At 40.5% G+C, this 18,466-nt stretch overlaps 1 protein-coding gene across 2 annotated transcripts in view; it reads right to left on the reverse strand.

The window, feature by feature from the left end:
* Positions 1-18,466, reverse strand: part of LOC136678342 (guanine nucleotide-binding protein G(I)/G(S)/G(O) subunit gamma-12-like) — a 29,489-nt gene that overhangs the window by 6,872 nt on the left and 4,151 nt on the right. Inside the window, exons 2-3 of one of the 2 annotated variants that reach the window (XM_066656367.1) lie at positions 8,765-8,842; positions 111-219 (exon numbers count right to left, since the gene is read on the reverse strand). In XM_066656367.1, the coding sequence (XP_066512464.1) occupies positions 111-215 (105 nt within the window). In that variant the 5' untranslated portion in view covers positions 216-219; positions 8,765-8,842. The remainder of the gene's footprint in view (positions 1-110; positions 220-8,764; positions 8,843-18,466) is intronic. The other variant, XM_066656366.1, reaches the window with a different exon arrangement.

An 18,466-nucleotide genomic window follows, 5' to 3' on the forward strand; every position in this document is an offset into this window, starting at 1 on the left:
CTTGCTTTCTTTGCGTTAGAAAACAAGAGTATTATATTTTAGCCAACAACAATTAAAAAATTATGGTTAAAAGAATAAAGATGTTTTCTGGAACACAATCTAAAGCACACCTTTATCCTCTCGATACTGGCCTCCACTCGAAGTTGGTGGACTGTCCTTTTCGCGTGGGCCAGGTTATTAGAGCTCGTCATCTTAGAGGACATTTTCAGCAACATAAACCTTTGAGAAACAAAAAACACATATTTCAGTTCTTTATTCAGGATAATATGGGAAGAGAACACACACTTCTGCTCATTTTAATACACCCTCACTAGCACTGTCTGAAAACCTACTCTGAAGAGGCTGTCAGACACTATGGGTCACTAAAAACTGTGCAGGTATAGGGAGCACTATTTGTGAAGGTACTGAAGGATTTGGGACAAGTTCACTCTATATTTCTTAACAGCATCTGCATTCACTCAGTGTCTCGAGCTTGTGGGTTCGATCCCAGCACGGGTCACATCTTGATTGCATTAAAAAAAAAATGCCACCATTTGTGCAGGAATCATTAAAGAGAACAATGAGGTGCCTTGTGGGTATTTGTGTGCACTCTGCTAGGATACATTGTACATGTGCTACTTACTGTGGTGCATTGTGGATTGTTATAGTGCTGCTGATTTTGGACGTCAGTAAAAATGATTGGAATCTGAACTGAATGTAGTGAACATAGTGAATTGGACACAGTTTCAAAAAGCTTGTTTAACTTGCATAAATTAACATAATAAATCAAATGGACATATATACATTTTTTCTATTATATTAACCTCTGAATAAACAGAAACACCAAATAAAACATACATAAATATGGTGTCTGATCCAGCCCTAGTGATTTGGAGAAAATATCATTACTGCAGCTGCAGTTTTAAGGTCTAGGTCTGATTTTATAACCAAGACCTACCCTCCTCCAGAAGTTACATAGTGTAATTTCTGCAAAGCTGGGCCTGCGGTAGCAACGACAGTGGAGCATCACAATTATTGTGCTGTAATTCTAAGGTACAAATACCACCTAGTGCTGTTTTACCGAGACACAAATAAAGAGATGTGTTAATAAATAATATAACAGCACTGCTTTTACACAACGTTGATGTGAAGTGCAGCCAGCGTGGATTCTGAACCTGAGGTTGGTGAGGCTTTCTGAATAGGAAATCTATTTGTGGGGGTTTCCCTTTTGAAATTTCCTACTTGGAACTTAGAAATATTGACATTGGGGTTGAAATGGAATGCAGAAATAGTAGTTGTTGTGGTTGTTGTGATGTACACAGTGCAATGTTTGGCTGTCTATGACTGCCCTAACTGTTATAGAAGGTAAATGTGCCTATGTTGTGACAGTTGGATAGAATAAAATACTGCAGGCTCCTTCAAATTGCGAGGCTTATATAACAACAATTCATCTTTCAGGCCTGATCCAAAGTTTTGCATATGACACTCAGCAAATCCAGCCAGGACATTTCAGCGCAATGGAAAGAGCAGAATAATTGTTTGAGGGTGTGTATCCTGCCTCCAACGTTAGAGAACAGGACATTTCTGACGCAGCTAAATACAAGGTCATTACACAAAGAAACCACAGCCGGCGAGGCTCCGTCTGAACTTCAAAACACAGCGGCGTGTTTCTGAGAGGTGCGGTAACCAGACGGAGATCACACACAAAAACACACACAGAGGCAGCTACAGAAGTTGAAATAAGGGCTTTCATTCTTGTCACTGAGGGGCAAATTCCTTGGACTAATTCACACACCTCTGCCCTCAAGCTGCTTCCTCCACCGGCTGCATTCAAGATAAACCAGGGCAGTAAGGTCAAATTAATTTCAGCATTACATTTCACACACTGCTACGTGTGTTAGTGCTGCTTCTATACACAGGGGTCAGAAAGCACAGGTCTGTGCAGCATGCTGTGTTAAGGACTGCATGCTCATGCTGAGCCATTCGCTCGTCTCGTGCATCAATAAACAGTTGGAACCATCTTTCCTTGGACCAATTTTTGCAGGTAATAAACAGTGCACACCAGGAATACCCCACAAGACGTTTTGCTGATGCTCTGACCAAACCATGTGCATTACAGCATTACTCTTCATCTGCTGCTCTGACAGAGTGCACTGTATCAATACAATCAATGCATTCACTTCACATTTCAATGGTTTTAATGTTGTGGCTCGTCAGGTTACAGACATTGTATCGCTGTAAAAATCGCAGCAACATAAAACCAGACTTAAAAACCCAGAAAATGTCAAATCAGTTCATTGCCGCAATCTGAAAAGCTCAGGGAGTTTCCACTCGTCCGAACAATTCTGGCAAAAGCCTGAGCATCATGAGCGTGGGGTGTTTAAACTCTCGTAACAATGACAGGCAGAAATGAATGGTGGGGTCAATGGGCATTACACACAGTGCAGTTAGAGCACTGGGTTTAAGGGTCAAAGGGGAACAGACCCAGCTTGTTGTCTTTCGAGAATTTCCTCATTATTCCAGTCATGATTTTATTTATAGTCATTTATTTATTAATTTCATTTATTTACTTTTTTTGAGAAAGTAATCTTTGGTTTTAATACATTGTTGTTAATATTTCTTCTGAATTTAAGGCCATAATCTAGATCTAGGTGACACACACTTCACCTCACCTCAAATAGGGCGTTTAAAAGTGCAGTCGTCCATTTTCTCCAGTCACGTTACGAAACCAAAAGCCATATACCGACACCTTGAGGTTTGGATGCGTCAGGGATTCTGTACTAAATCTGTTTTAAACCCCCATTTAGGGGACCCGCTCTATGGAGCATAAACTCATTCAGGGACTTCACTACAAAGCTAATTTGAGTTGTACTTGAGTAAAATGTAAAAACAGTAAATAGTCCCACGAATAAACATTGTTTTCTATGTTTTGAGGTTGAACAAATGACTGATGGATACATTTAAGTGTGAAACCACCAATTCACTATGGAGCATTCATCTCTCTAAAACACTCCCTGTGCTCGGTGATGTCATACACTCGGCTTGGTCAGAAATAGCCACGGCTCTGTGAGTTTTTTTAAGCTCTGGGAGTGTGTTAAAAAAAATGGCTAGAGTGTAAAGAGGGAGTAATAATGAGGCATTTATCCGTCAGCCCCTCGGCCTGAACAAACACCAGCCTCTTGCAGATAACGTCTCCCATACGTCAGCACACACACAGACACACTCTTACATTACTCCTCCCAAACACAAACCATTGTAGTGAAAGAAGGAAAATGAAAGGACAGAAACTGGTTAGACCAGAAAACAATGCAGCAAAATAAAGGCACGCGCAAACACACACAATAAAGTAATTTGCAAAATGTGTTTATTAATTTTGACTCCTGTGCATCTAATCATGAAGCAAATGTTTTATACTTTATCTGGCCCTTCTTCCTTTTATATATCCTCTTTTATTCCCCTTATTCTCAGGTAGCCCTTGCTGTTTGCCAGTCTGCTACTGTAAATAAGAGTATGTTCTTAATGAGTCACCTTGTAATAGTTGAGGTTAAAATTCATTCATTCATTCATTCATTGTCTGTAAGCACTTATCCATTTTAGGGTCGCTGTGGTTCTGGAGCCTACCTGGAATCACTGGGTGCAAGGCGGGGACAGACCCAGGAGGGGGCACCAATCCTTCACAAGGCTAAACACACTCACACATTCATTCACACACACCTCTGAGTCCCCAATCCATGTACGAACGTGTGTTTTCAGACTGTGGAAGGTAACCGGAGCACCCGGAGGAAATCCACAAGGACACGGGGAGAACACACCAAACTCCACCCAGAGCAAGGCTCCACCATGCTGCCAAGGTTAAAATAAATATAAATAATAATAATACAATATATATATATATATTCCATGTGTTCCATATACACACATACATACGCATCAGATATCAACCACACAAAGGGCTTTTTAATCATATAATCAGCTCAATATCTTTCTACGAACCGTCATTGTTTCTTTTTATTTGACTTTCACTGAACACTGTTTGTTCAGCCATGTTTTCTGTTTGTTCCATTAGTGCAATCACCATCTTTCTGTGACTGTTTCACCATGGTCAGGTTCTCGATGAGCCCAGAGCTCATTAGTGTTACTGAGATATGTGCACATGCATTAAACCTTTAACTGTTTAAAGAACAAGCCAAATATTTTAATGCAAGTTAATGTAAGACATTCTATTCCAAGTCATTCTGGAGCATTTATTATTGGTCTAATCATCATGAAAACAGAGGAAGAAAGAAAAAGAGCGATGTTTAGTGTGTGTGTGTGTGTGTGTGTGTGTGTGTGTGTGTAAGAGAGAAAGACAGAGTGAGTGAGAGTGAGTGAGAGAGACAATAAAGCCATGCAGCTGTGAGGGGGTCTAATATTTTCGCACGCTTCAGGCCTGAGCAGTAAAACTCTGAGCCATTGTGCTCCACATGTCCCACAGCTCTGAAAGACCCCCATTCATCTCTCAGCAGAGAAACAGACCACCATTAAACCGAGCTCAGCTCCAGTGTCTCTTCAGCAGACCTCTGCACGTACCACCTTAAAACAAAGTCTGAATAACCTCCCTCAACCAGACCTCCACACATACCACCTTAAAACAAAGTCTGCACTGTCTCCCTCCGCTAGCATTCAGCACTAACCCACTAACTCTGCAAAATCTCATATCACCTTAAAACAAAGACTAAACAATCTATATACTCAAGCACTCTACTGTTACCACCTTAAAACAAAGTCTAAACAATTTCCATCCAGAAGCCCTCAGCACTTACCACCTTAAAAATGTTCCCACTGCTTGGCCACACAAACCACCTTAAAACACTCTGCAAGCTCTCAGCTAATATCACCTTAAAACTAACACTAAACAAGCTCCCTACACCCACCCTCTGCTCTCCCCACCTTATAACTAAGAATAAACAATATCCGTCCATCTGCAGTCAGCATTTACCACCTTAAAACTCAGAATAAATAATATCTCCCACCAACTGTCTGCACTTTCTACCTTAAAACAATAAAGTGTTAATTTATAGCATCTCTCCATCAGAGCACCATTATGGGCCGGAACTACATACTTAATTTCTGCTGCTCATTCTTGTGGTCTCACACAAACAGACCCTCTGAGTGGCCACACAATCAGATCATTTAAGCTAAAGTATAAACCTTTAATCATGCACAATTAGCATCAGGGTTCATGGGTTTGGAAGCAGTGCACAGATCACTGCACTGGAATAACAGAAGGGTACATTAGACCGTATGTAACCCACCTTTACAGACTGTTATTGTCTGTATATTTTGGCTTTCTACAACAGCCATTGGTCGGACATTTGCCCTTTTAACACTATCCAGTCGGCTGTGTGAACCGTGATCGCAGTGTCAACCAATATCTGCATATCTGGCATCGTAATGTCCGCTGTGCAAATATGTCTCAACGAGGAAAAGTTCACTGTAAGTGTCATGTCTTTCAAGAAAAAAAGAAGAGTGGACTTCTTTCTCACTGAGGTGAAAGGGGGGTCATTTAATTTGGGCTTCATTTGAGAAAAAGCCCTTGCCATTCTCAGGAAAATAACAGTCCCAGTGACAGACATCACAACATTTTTCATACAGTCATACAGTCTCAAAATATCATCACGGTATTACCGCGGAGTTTAGGGTGCACTGTCAGGCTGTGTGAGCCTGAAGGGTTTTCGGCGCTATGCAGTTCAGCTCAGCACAGCTGGCCAGCTAATTGTTTAATACACAGAAGCAGATGATTTTCCAGTGAACCAAGGGTCACAACACACATATTTACACGTATTTTGTCTGTTTTCAACTTCATTCTTCTCTCTTTTAACCCAAACTCAGCACTAAACTCACAACTGCAGTGGGCTACTGGCCTTGTGTTTATTCTCCAGCTGTATTCAGTGTGACATCAGCAGTCAGTGACCAACCACAGTGCCCCCTTCCTGTGGCTCTCTTAAATGCACATAAATTAAATTTATGGTCTTGTACTTAAAGGCACAAAAGAGAAATTTGTTACACAACACACACTTCCTGTGACCACACGCACACACACACACACACACACACACACACAAACACACACACCATCCCCATTTTGAGATATGTCCAAATTTTCCAATACCACAGTATATAGTATTACTGTTATACAGCCTCAACCCTACACCACACACCTAAAAACACACTGACTCCTTAGCCAAGGAAATGAGGGTGTTTCTAAAGCAACCAAATCTGTAAATAATAGTTTGGCCCCCAGCAGGAAAAAGCTTGCCCACCCATGCCATACATGTACATGATGAGCGCCAAGGCAAATGACCCAAAAATGTCTCATATCCAGTTCCTCCATTAACTAGTACTGCACACAATGCCACCAGCCTGGGAGGGTGAAGAGCGCATGCTGCTTCTTAGACATGTGAAACCACCTACTGTTTCTTTTCAAACTGATGCTAGCACATGCCACTTGACAGCTCAACACACTTAGAGGAGAGTGTTAATTGAAATACCCAGACCTGTTATGCCAACACTGTGCTTGTGAAATTCTAGGTTCTCCATTCTGCTGACCCAGACAGCAAAAGTACACTGTGCTCTCCTTTCCTCGGATGGCTGTGGCATCACCTGGGATCAGCCAGAGATCCCTTTCTAAATTGAACCTTGATATAATTTCACCACTTTCCTTTTTGTAACAGGACAACGGAGACTTTACCTAAAAAACATTGCATGGATGCCTCCAGAACACAAGGCCAGTCATTACAGGAGCTCAGAAAATGTCACTGAGCCACATGAGCAGATACAGCTCTCAGGACCAAAGGTCATTTCCATGCTTTCATCATCACATGACCCAGCCCATATGACACAACTGATTTAAAATAAGGTCCAGTGGAGTAATGCTGCACAGAGACAACTTCCTTTTGTAATAAACTCAAAGGCAGCAGATCTTTTATGATGAGGCTTTTATGCATATCCTCGCTGTCCAATCAGAAACACATATCTCCATTTTTGTCAGTTTGTAGGTTATTGCATCATTTGAACACAGCTTTTCCCCTTCACAATTTGTTAAAACTAGATGAATGAACCAATCGAAATGCTCCAAATTACACTTTTTACACTGACTTCAGAAGTCAGTTTTTGCCTTCTTCTGTGAAGTTGCTATTTTGGAAGTTGTATATTTTAATTGGACAGTGACAACATGGACAATTATTTATGTTTTGCTACACAATGTAATTTAAAGTGTGCATATTCTCCCTCTTCTCCACAGTGGAAGAGAGCTCTGGTTCTTAATGAAACGTCTATGAACTGCTTTGGTCAAAACCCCACAAGCCCCACAGCAGCGTTCTCGCCCTGTTCAAACTGCCCTGTTCAGAAAGCACCACCACTATGAACAATATTGATTGTAGCTTTGACCAAAGCAGAACATTTAAAGCCAAACCTCTCTCTCAGTGAGTTTGTTTATATGTAAATATTTATTTATACAAATAACTATTAAAATAAACAGTGGACTTTCACTTTAGAGCTCACACTTACTTTGGGTCATATTTAAAACTGAGCGATTCTATTAACTGCCACAACAACCAGTAAATAACTTAATAATTTATATAAAATAAGGATCAAGAGTTATATTTAATCCTCAGTTGCTCTGCGGGATGTCAGCACATGATAAAAGCACGAGTCGTATTATGGACAAAGACCTGTATAGGGTACATGAGTTCAAGGTCACATTCATGTGATGAGGGAGGAGCTAAGACACACACACACACACACACACACACACACAGAAACAAAGCCTGACATAATGCAGGAGGAGGAAAATGAAACCATAGCAAAATAAAAATGACTGGGAAATAACAGTGAATTCTGAACACTTCTTTGTGGAGCTGAGTTAAACCTAAGACCTTTGGGGATTTCTGGGGAGAAGTCCAACCAAAATTATGCACACACACACTACTTAACCTTGGCACACACTACAGTCCACAATATCTATATCTTTTGATACAGACATTCAACTGGGACCACACAGTGTCAGTCAGCTCCTTTGTAAAGCATGAAATTACACTGAGATCCTGAGGAGCAACTGCATATGAGCCCAAGTGTCTCAATGCCTAATGCCAAGAGTGGACTAGACATCTAATAAAGTCCCCCAGGATTGGGCTGTGGAGTCATATTTCAGTACCTAACTTCACTAATGCTGTTGTGGCTGAATGTCATTAAACCCTCACAGCATAAAGGGGCCTCACTTAGGGCTGGACGATATGGCCAAAATTGATATCACAATATATTTCTAAATTTCAGTCTATATGACATCATTCAGATATCGATATAAACTACATAAAAGCCACAGAAAAACTGCCCAGAACAAAACAAAACACGACATCTCTTTCAAACATAAACCTCTTGGCTTTGTCAATATTAATATTTTTAAACTGACGGCACTGAACTGACGGCACAGCCATGTGATGAACATCAGCAGTGACAGATGCTGTAAAGAATTTCAATTGAAATATTGAAAATGTGTTTAAAAATCATAGAATTGTTATTGAAACATATTACATTGCGATATATATTCATGTCAAATTATTGTCCAGCCCTAGCCCACCATTAAACCATGCATTAAGTCATTCAGGGACTACAAAAAACAAACAGCTGGGTTCTTCACATCCTGTGAGCGGCACTTCATGGAAAATCATGTAAAAAATAATAAATAAACAGTTTAATTGAAATCATTTACAAGTTTTGGAAAATTTAGAAAATGTACATACTGCACCTTTAAGCAGTAACATCCATCAACCTGGGCTACTCAGGGATGACCTGAAGCTCTTATAACCACAGTGGACACCATATCCTGCACACAGTGCACAGAGAGGCTGCCATTAATAAAACGTGCAGCTCTTTCTTCTATGATTCGTCTAAACCCCACAGAGGAAGCCACAGGGTATTCTTCAGCAAGTGAGTGTGTACGCTGTGATAAAGGAAGAGGAAGTGATTGTGAGGAGGTTGTTATGATACAGAGAGCAGTTGTGTAACACCATGGCACCTGCACACTCATCCTTGTCTTCACACACACACTCACACACACAGATTACAACATTCAGCCTCTTTAAATGAGTGGGGGGGCCAGGGGACTCTTTCTTTCTCCCTCTCTCTCTCTCTCTCTCACACCCACTGACAACAAATGCCTGAACAGGAGACCCATTAAAGGAGCATGTCTCATGCCATTTTTTATCCCCCAAATGTGGCAGGGAAGCCAGGACACGTGTGGCGTCTGGAGTGTGTGGCTTTTCTTTGTCACTGGAGCAAAAGTTTGCAGACCGCTTTTATTATCAGTTAACCCAGCTATTATAATTTTGCACCGGTTCTCATAGATGAATGCCTTCAAATTCTCCGAGCAATGCTCCGCTACGTACTGTAAAGCCTTCCCAGAAATATAGAAGAGGTTCCTGCAGCTGAGGAGGAACAAATTCCTGATTAATGCCCTTCATTTCCGAATAAATGCTGAATGAGCAGCTATTCCTATGCAAATTCCTAAAAGTGAGACTTTCTCAACTTCTCACAGGCCCTTCTTTGTCCCTGTCCAATCCTAAAGAGCTTTGTCTGGGAACTCTGCTGTGTTTTGGCCATCTGAGAGCTCATGGCCAACAATGAGGTCTTCTCACTTTGCAGCGCTGAGATACAGGGCAATAACAAGTCTATTCTCAAAATGATTCCACCCTCCTCAGCTATTCATCAGTTCTCAGATCCGGCCGGACCGTTTTCCCCAAGCCGCTCCCTTCCTTTCTCTCCGAGGATGTGACCCAGTCTTCATCTGCCTGGCAGGAAACAGCCACCGAACAGAGTTACATACAACTAAGGAAATGATGCCCATATTAGAGCAGGAAGATTATGAAACGCAGCAGGGTGAAAGCAGGTGAGGCAAGCCGAGACCAGGCCAAGAATAACCTTATCAGAACAAGTCCAGAACAAATGCAATTTACTGTTCAAGGAAACGGCATTAGGCCAGTTTTAAGTATTAGCCAACACTGATACAGCAATCATAAAGCTGTTGTAACATAAGCTTGAAATGAATTTCTTTGTTGTGTGGGGGTCAAACACGTACATTATGGTTAATGAAATCAGCTTGACACTGAAATATCTTGCATTAAGAAAGAGACTGCCTGCACCCAAGTTGCTGTTTATTCATTTATTTATATTTATTTTAAAAAAAAGAAAACAAAAGGTGTCTTCACAAACAGCTCATATACATCCCAATACCACTTTGAAGTGCTCGAGTAGTCACAACAAATAAAAACCACAGTAACCAGTAGAGTTACTGCTGCCGCTTCAGACTTTTATGCAAACAATGCAGAGGGCTTTTCATTTGAAATGATGGATACAGGAAGTGGAAGCGTGTACGAAGCGTGCTACATTTTAGAAACACGGCTGCTGAAGGGAATATTCACATTGGTCACAACAAGCTTGAGAAAGAGAAGTAGGAGGGGGAGGAGGAGAAGAGGGAGGAGGGAATGTGGGCTTGCTGCCTCGAGGAAACAGAGGATCGGACTTGGGATCGAGCTCAATAAAGCCAATACAGATGAGTAATATAATGCTGTGATCAGCCCTGATACCGACTTTTGAGATCGGATTGGGACATCCCTATTTTATAAGTGCATTTATAAGGTTCTCTTATAAAAAATATGAGAGCAAAAAGAGCTTCGGCTCCTTGCTGCTGTACGCTTGGGTCGGGGTGAAGAGCGAGCGGCTCATTACCATTTAAAGGAAAAGGCACAGAAAGCGGGAGTTCTGAACAGGGCTGATTAGACAAGGGGGAGAATGACAGAAGTTCCATTAAGATCCCTGAACTCTGTTCAGCTGTGAGTTTATTCACTCTCTTCAAGGGGAGTGAGGTACTGGATGCACACACATGCCAATCCCTGCTCTTGCTCCCTTGTTCACTATACCCAGAATATTGAACAGAATATACCCACACTATTGAATAGAATTACTGACTGCCATCTTTTTTTTTTTTAACACAATACTTTTAATTATTGTTACTTGGGTAAATATTTCCCAAACAACAAACGTGAGCAGAAGTACAAAAATAACTGGTCCAGATACAACTTAAAACGGTGCAAAAATTGTCTGTATTTTAACGATTAATATGCTGTTATTTTTACATCATATTTGCAGGTTATATATATATATATAGTGCACTAAAAGAGATGGCTGCTTTTTTCATCCCTGAAAGAAGCTCATCACACTGCAAACAGCGGATCCCTCATATAGGGGACCTCCTTGGTATTGCAATGCACATTGCAATACATACCGCAGTATGAAGCAATAAACCCAGAACATTTTGCCCGGATTTTGCAGCTTTGATGTAAAGCCAGCTGACTCCACGTCAGTCAACAAACCATTTCCAGATAAGAGAGCTTTACTAGCTTTGGTTAAGTGCCACTCATTCATCTCCACAGCCAACTGAGTCTGGGGGCGACCATGACATCCTCACACACATGTAAGGCAGTCCACTTAGCGGGTGACAATATTGGATCCTAATGTGTGACATAAATTATAAAGAGCCGCTCACTGTTCACCCCGACCACCCCGACCCGAGACCACTGCAGTGACCAGCAAGGTGCAGAAGCCCTAGTTTTTGGCCAGTTTTGCTCAGCTCTCTTTTTTCTCTGATCTCGTTTTTTCTGAGTGCTCTTATTTCTCTGGTGCTTGTTGTGTCTGCTTTGCTGCATTTAACCTCGTTTTTGTGCTCTCACATAAACAAGGGTCCAGTGCTGTGATTGGACGGACTCAGACGAGCAGGCGGGGCAATTAAAAATTTTCTGCATTTGATGTGAGAAGAGGAGCAGAGTCAGCACAACCCGTTTTATTCCATGTTTTCCGACTTGGGCAGCGTAAAATAAAGGTGATGTAACTCCTGTCGCAACCTGTTGCATGCATTAAATTGAGAACTAATGTATATTTATAAACATAAAGACAAATTTATAAGGAAAAGGATCACATGCTTTTGAGCAATGGAACAGAACTGATTAATCACGGTTGGGAGCAGTTCCTATATTCTCCCATCGTTTTTGGAACTATGTTTTTTTTTTTTTGACATGACAGAGTACTAAGAAGTTTTGTCACATGTTCAACCAGAAACACTGATTTACCAACACTTTCAAAGATGTGTTTACAATAAAGGAGTCATGTGCCCAGCCTCTGCACCAAATGCAAGTCATCCTACCCTCAGCTGAAGTGGCTCAGGAGCAATGTGCACAAATGTAGGGCAAAAGCTAAAAAGCAAAATGAGCCACTGGCGCCACCAATCGGAAAAAGTAGGAACTGCTGCTTCTAACCACTGACAATCCACAACATTACAGTCATCTCAGTGTAAACATCATCATACATCCGATGGAGTCAGAAAATGACTTTTGACTAATTATTTACACTGAAGATTGATATTATATACCAATCAATCGATATTTTGTTTTATTGAGGAATACAGAATTAAATATATGTCTTTAGTTTATAAAGAGGATTTATACACTCCCCTCTAATCTTTATTGGTATTTAAAGCGTTAAATGAGATATATATCTTTTTATTCATTTGGATTTTGACTGATTTTAGTTGTTAAAAGGTAAAGAGATGTAAAATGATTCACAAGTAAAATAAATAATCAGTAATTAATATATATGGATCCATGTAAAATGTGACATCACAAAACCAGCATTTAAATAGTGATGAAGTAAAGTGATGCCCTTTAGTTATCACAAAGATGTCTGTTTTAGAAGGGAACCAGGTATTCTGAATAAATTATTGTAAAAAGGTGAACTCCAGTTGATTAAATGAACTAAACAACAGCGTTTGCAGTGGCCTATTCCCAAAATGTGAGAAGAAAGTCAGTGACTGGCTCCATCAAATGGAGAGAAGCAGAAGTGCACTGCTGAGGTCAGAAAACTAAAACCAATGTTAAAATCCTGGTAAATGTGATCCCTAATCACCTGCAGCTTAGAATTCAGACAGAATCCATCCAGAGAAACATGAGCAACATACGGAATACTACTGGATCCATGGGACATTAAATAAAGCAAAAAATAACAGCTTTCATTCATAAAAAAATATACCATCGCTGTCCAGTGAAAAACGTATGTCTATTTTTGTCAGTTTTTTATTCACTACCTAATTTGAACAAAGCAGCTGTCCTTCACACTGTGTAAATATGCCATGATGATTGGACCAATACAAATGCTCCAAAATCAGTTGGAATGAAAGGTTTTTACATTTATTTCCATTGAAAATTAAGGTTTTTTCCTCGTCCCCAGTAAAGTTACTATTTTGGTGTTTTCTTTTCTTCTTCTTTTTTGGGACAGCAAAAGCTACAAGATTAAAACCACTGCCAGGTGAAATGAATAACATTGTCTACTTACAGTGCCCCCTGGTGGTGGTGTATATGGGGCTGTTGATCCAAGCTGACCCCTTCACTTCACTCAATCATTCATCACTGAGCTTTGGCTGCCCATAACCTTGTTGTAACCTTGTAGTCGACCTTCTTTACACCACTCTTGGTCTGCATTGACCACTGCACCTCAGGAACACCCTTTTGGATCTTCTCTGACCAAAATATTATAATCATCAGGGTTAGCCCCAGTCAGATCTGTATGCTGACCATTTCTCCTGCTGACAGCATCGACTTTGAGAAATGATAGTGCACTTGTTGTCTGATTTAACTTCCCCCCACACCCTCACTCCCAGCCAGGCCCACTTTCACCAGATTATCAGTGTTATCACTTAACATGAAAGCAGAAGTAAATGACTGCTTTCTGTAATAACGGTTTAGTGAACAATAAAGACACACTGCAACCATCTGTATCATCTTCCAAAGAAGAGAATCAGCTTCTATTTAAGGTAAAGCTCAAGATACATCTGAACCATAGCTCTGTTATCTTTCCTGTCCAAGAAAGAAAGCAAGGCAAGATCATGACAAGTTACTTTTCAGTGAATCAGACTCATGTCCAGTTACTCAGAATTTCTCCCTGAAACCTGAGACTAGGTTTATCTGAGTCTGAGGTTAAGACTAAACCAGCAGCAATCTCACAACACAGCTTCGGAATCATCTGCTTAGTACATAGTTAAATACTAGTGGTATAAAAAAACTATCTGAATCGGATATCCGGTTTTGACTTTAACGAGGCGAATACATCGGTACACGGATCCCTGAATCGGTGTATTTGTAGCATGAACCGGATGATGGCCCGATTACAAAGATGTCAATAGGTTTGGTGTTGCAGATCGAGATCGAGAATTCTCTCTCTCTCTCTCTCAACAAGATTGTCTGACACTATCCACAACGCTCCGCCAAACTCAAAATCTAAATGAAAAACGGACAGCTACACAAAACCGTTGCTCTTGTCACATTGTCCCAATGTCACATTGAAGTACAGCAGTAGTACAACCAGCCCCAACACTCCCTTGGTGAGTGTTAAATATGAATATTTACCATTTGCCACTTAATGTTCCGTTTTCAATTTTCCCAAAGGATGTCTTGTGAGATTTTATGTTCTACCTCAGTAGCTCATTGTTCTTTGATCTGATGCACACTTCTGAAAGCTTTAGGCTCTAATTTGTGCCTATAGTGAACTTCAATATTGTTTGTTTTTCATTGCCAGAGAGGCTCTATAAAGTTCTTTTAGTGCAACATGTTACATTAATAAACAAGACATACTTCTGAATTCACATGTCAAATACAACCACATAATGTAAAAATTACCATCTCCTTTAAACAAGAAACTATTGTTTTATTTCACAACATTTTATAGTGAACTGAATCGTATCAAAATCCTACTCAATCGAATCAAACCGAATCGGTCCAAATTAAAATATATTGATTCTGAATCGTATTGTACCGCATGTATTGAGATATGTATTGGATCACCATTTATTGGAGAGATGCACACCCATATTAAATACACTGCACAACAGAATGTTTGTGTCACTGCTGGACTGAGAATCGTCCGCCAACCAAAAAACATCCAAACAATGGCAGCCTGTGTCCACTGATGAAGGACTAGAGGACGACCGACACAAATTGTGCAGCGACAGATGAGCTACTGTCTCTGACTTTACATCTACAAGGTGGACCAATGAGGTAGGAGTGTCTCACAGAGTAGACAGTGAGTGGACACATGGTTTAAAAACTCCAGTAGCCACTGCTGTGTCTGATCCACCTATAACTGTCAATGATCCACCACCCAAATCATACCTGCTCTGTGGGGTACTGTGGAGATCCTGACCTTTAAAGAACATGGTGATAGGGGGCTAAAATAAAATAAAAAAGTATACCAAACAACAGAGCAGTGCAGCTGTATGATCGGAGGAGCTGAGAGAATGGACAGAGAGTGTATAAACAAGGAGGACTTAAGAACTTTAAGTTCTAGGGTCTTTTTGCTAAGAGTGTATACAATACACTTTAAAATGGATCTCCAGCATCTATGAAGCATCAGATAATCACTATGAGGACCAGGCTGACGTCACAGAATCGCTGCATGAACTCTAGGTTAATACAATCACATTAAGAACAACAGTGCTTCCTGCACCGGTGCTGAGGGGAAGTGCTCAATCTCCATCGGCTGTTTTCCTGCCAAACTGATACAAAGCTGCTTAGGTCATCAGCTCCGTTCACTCCTCCATCATCAGCTCAACCCCATCCTCCCAGCTTCTGACTCTCTCTCTGCTGGAGTTTTAAAGGGGACATTTTATGGAAAACTCCCTTGTTCTGTGCATATTCCTATTAATGTTTGAATCTGGAGCCCACCTATGGACAAAGATTAATCTCAAAACACTTTAAAAATGCGTAAATGTTAATCCACAAATTATACACAAATAAGTCACAAATATGTTTCACTGTTGACAAATGAATACACCCCAATCTGTGTCTCACAGTCTGCAATTTGTACAAATACAGTTACATTCACAAATACATGTTTCTGGTTTTCAAACTGTTAAATCTGCGTTTGTGGATCAAGTCTATTACATACATTTGTTAATTTCCTCTCGCGGGGTTTTGGATTTTGGGAGTTTCCTTTCGCATTTCACCCGATACAAACAAATGCAGCCTGATCCACAAATGTGGCCAGCAGGCGAACAAGCCACCGCTAGGAGGCACCGTTGTTTCCCCCAGTGTCTCAGGACTGAACTGTTGCCGTCAGGGCCGCAGCTAAACAATCCCCTGTAGGAGGGACTGTGACTCCATTGGCTGCCGCAGTAAATGATAGACAGCTAACTCTGGCTGCTGATTGGCTAAATAAAAGTGATGACCAATGAGAAGCGCATATTCTGTTTAGAGAATATAAAGAGAACACGTCCTAAAACAACAGTGCCACCTAGCGGTGGCTTGTTCGCCTGCTGGCTGCATTTGTGGATCAGGCTACATTTGTATTTGGATCGGGTGAAAAGCGAAAGGAAAGTCTCAAAATCCAAAAACCCGCGAGAGGAAATTAACAAATGCACGTCACGGAAAACATGTGAGAGACTTGATCCACAAACGCAGATTCTACAGTTTACAAATAATTTTTAAATTCGAGACTTAGACTTTACTAATATTTACGACGGAGTTTTAGGGCCACAGCAGTAAAAAAAAAAAAAAAAAAAAAAAAAACAAGATTCCGAGATTAAAGTCAGAATTCTGAGATAAAAAGTCGGAATAATTCTGAGAAAAAAAGTCGGAATAATTCTGAGAAAAAATGTCAGAATAATTCTGAGAAAAAAAGTCGGAATAATTCTGAGAAAAAAAGTCGGAATAATTCTGAGAAAAAAAGTCGGAATAATTCTGAGAAAAAAAGTCAGAATAATTCTGAGAAAAAAAGTCGGAATAATTCTGAGAAAAAAAGTCAGAATAATTCTGAGAAAAAATGTCAGAATAATTCTGAGAAAAAAAGTCGGAATAATTCTGAGAAAAAAAGTCGGAATAATTCTGAGAAAAAAAGTCGGAATAATTCTGAGAAAAAAAGTCAGAATAATTCTGAGAAAAAAAGTCGGAATAATTCTGAGAAAAAAAGTCAGAATAATTCTGAGAAAAAAAGTCAGAATAATTCGCTGCGTATAATGGAGCAGACACAGTGTAACAGAGTAGAACTCCGGCGCCCACGAGGCTCCATCGTGTTACGGTTCGGACTCGTACAAAAAACTAAAGCCTTTATGCATCTCAGTCAGGGGCTGCGTCATGTCGTGTGAATGCGTTTAATAAATAATTCATGCATAAGGCTTTAGTTTTTTGTACGAGTCCGAGCCGTAACGCAATGGAGCTTCGTGGGCGCCGGAGTTCTACTCGTTCTGTATCCATCATTTTCGTGATCATTAATTGTATCGTGAAACTACATGCCCTGGGTTCGTGCACCGATTCAGGGTTTAAACACTAATCACACTGTGGCCCTGATGTGGAAGAGAAGAGTGTTTATTCCTGAAATCTATACCATAGCATAACTTAAGCAACACATTGCGTTCCACAGTTACACTGTCTGCTCCATTATACGCAGCGAATTATTCTGACTTTTTTCTCAGAATTATTCCGACTTTTTTTCTCAGAATTATTCCGACTTTTTTTCTCAGAATTCTGATTTTAATCTCGGAATCTTGTTGTTTTTTTTTTTACCCCTGTGGCCCTAAAACTCCGTCGTAAATATTTGCAATGTAAATTTAAACAAATGTATTTATTTTCACATAAAATTATGAAAACCAAAAACATGTATTTATGAATGTTACTGGTACAAATTGCAGTCTGTGAGACACAGATTGTGATGTATTCATTTGTGAACAGTGAAACATATTTGCGACTTGTGTTTAATTTGTGGATTAACATTTATGCATTTGTAAAGTATTTTGAGACTAATCTCTGTCCATACCCACCAACTCACACACTGTGAAACAAGACCACCTAGTCAGTTTTCTGTGTGCTGCCTAAGTCAAAAAACACTAAATAAAACGAGCCGCTCTGATTCTGCTCCGCTTCTGACCTCAAGTACAGAGACTTTAGGATTGCCCCGCCCCCTTGTCAGAGTCAGCGCTGGAACCGTGATTGTGTGAGAGCGCAATTACAAGGTTTAAATGCAGCAAAACACACAACGAGCACTGAAAAATAAGAGCACGGAGTAAAAACCGAGAACAGAGAATAAAGAGAACTGAGCAAGAACGGCTAAAAACCCGAGCTTCGGCTCCTCGCCCCTCAGTGCTGCGCGATTGGATCGGGGTCAACAGCGAGCGGCTTATTATCATTTAAAGGAACAGGCGCTAAAAGCAGCCCTTCTGAACAGGGCTATGTAGACAGTGGAAGAACACTGCTGTAAGGCTTGTGGGGTTTTAACTAAAGCAGGGCACAGATGTTTCATATTCACCACAAACACAACACATTTCTGAACGCTGGAAATGTTTTCAACTCTAAAACACAGAGGAAATGTAAGAGTACTACCCAGCATTTCACAATCAAACAGCGGACACACGTTG

The sequence above is a fragment of the Hoplias malabaricus genome, chromosome Y (genome assembly GCF_029633855.1).
Source record: "Hoplias malabaricus isolate fHopMal1 chromosome Y, fHopMal1.hap1, whole genome shotgun sequence".
NCBI lineage: Eukaryota > Metazoa > Chordata > Actinopteri > Characiformes > Erythrinidae > Hoplias > Hoplias malabaricus.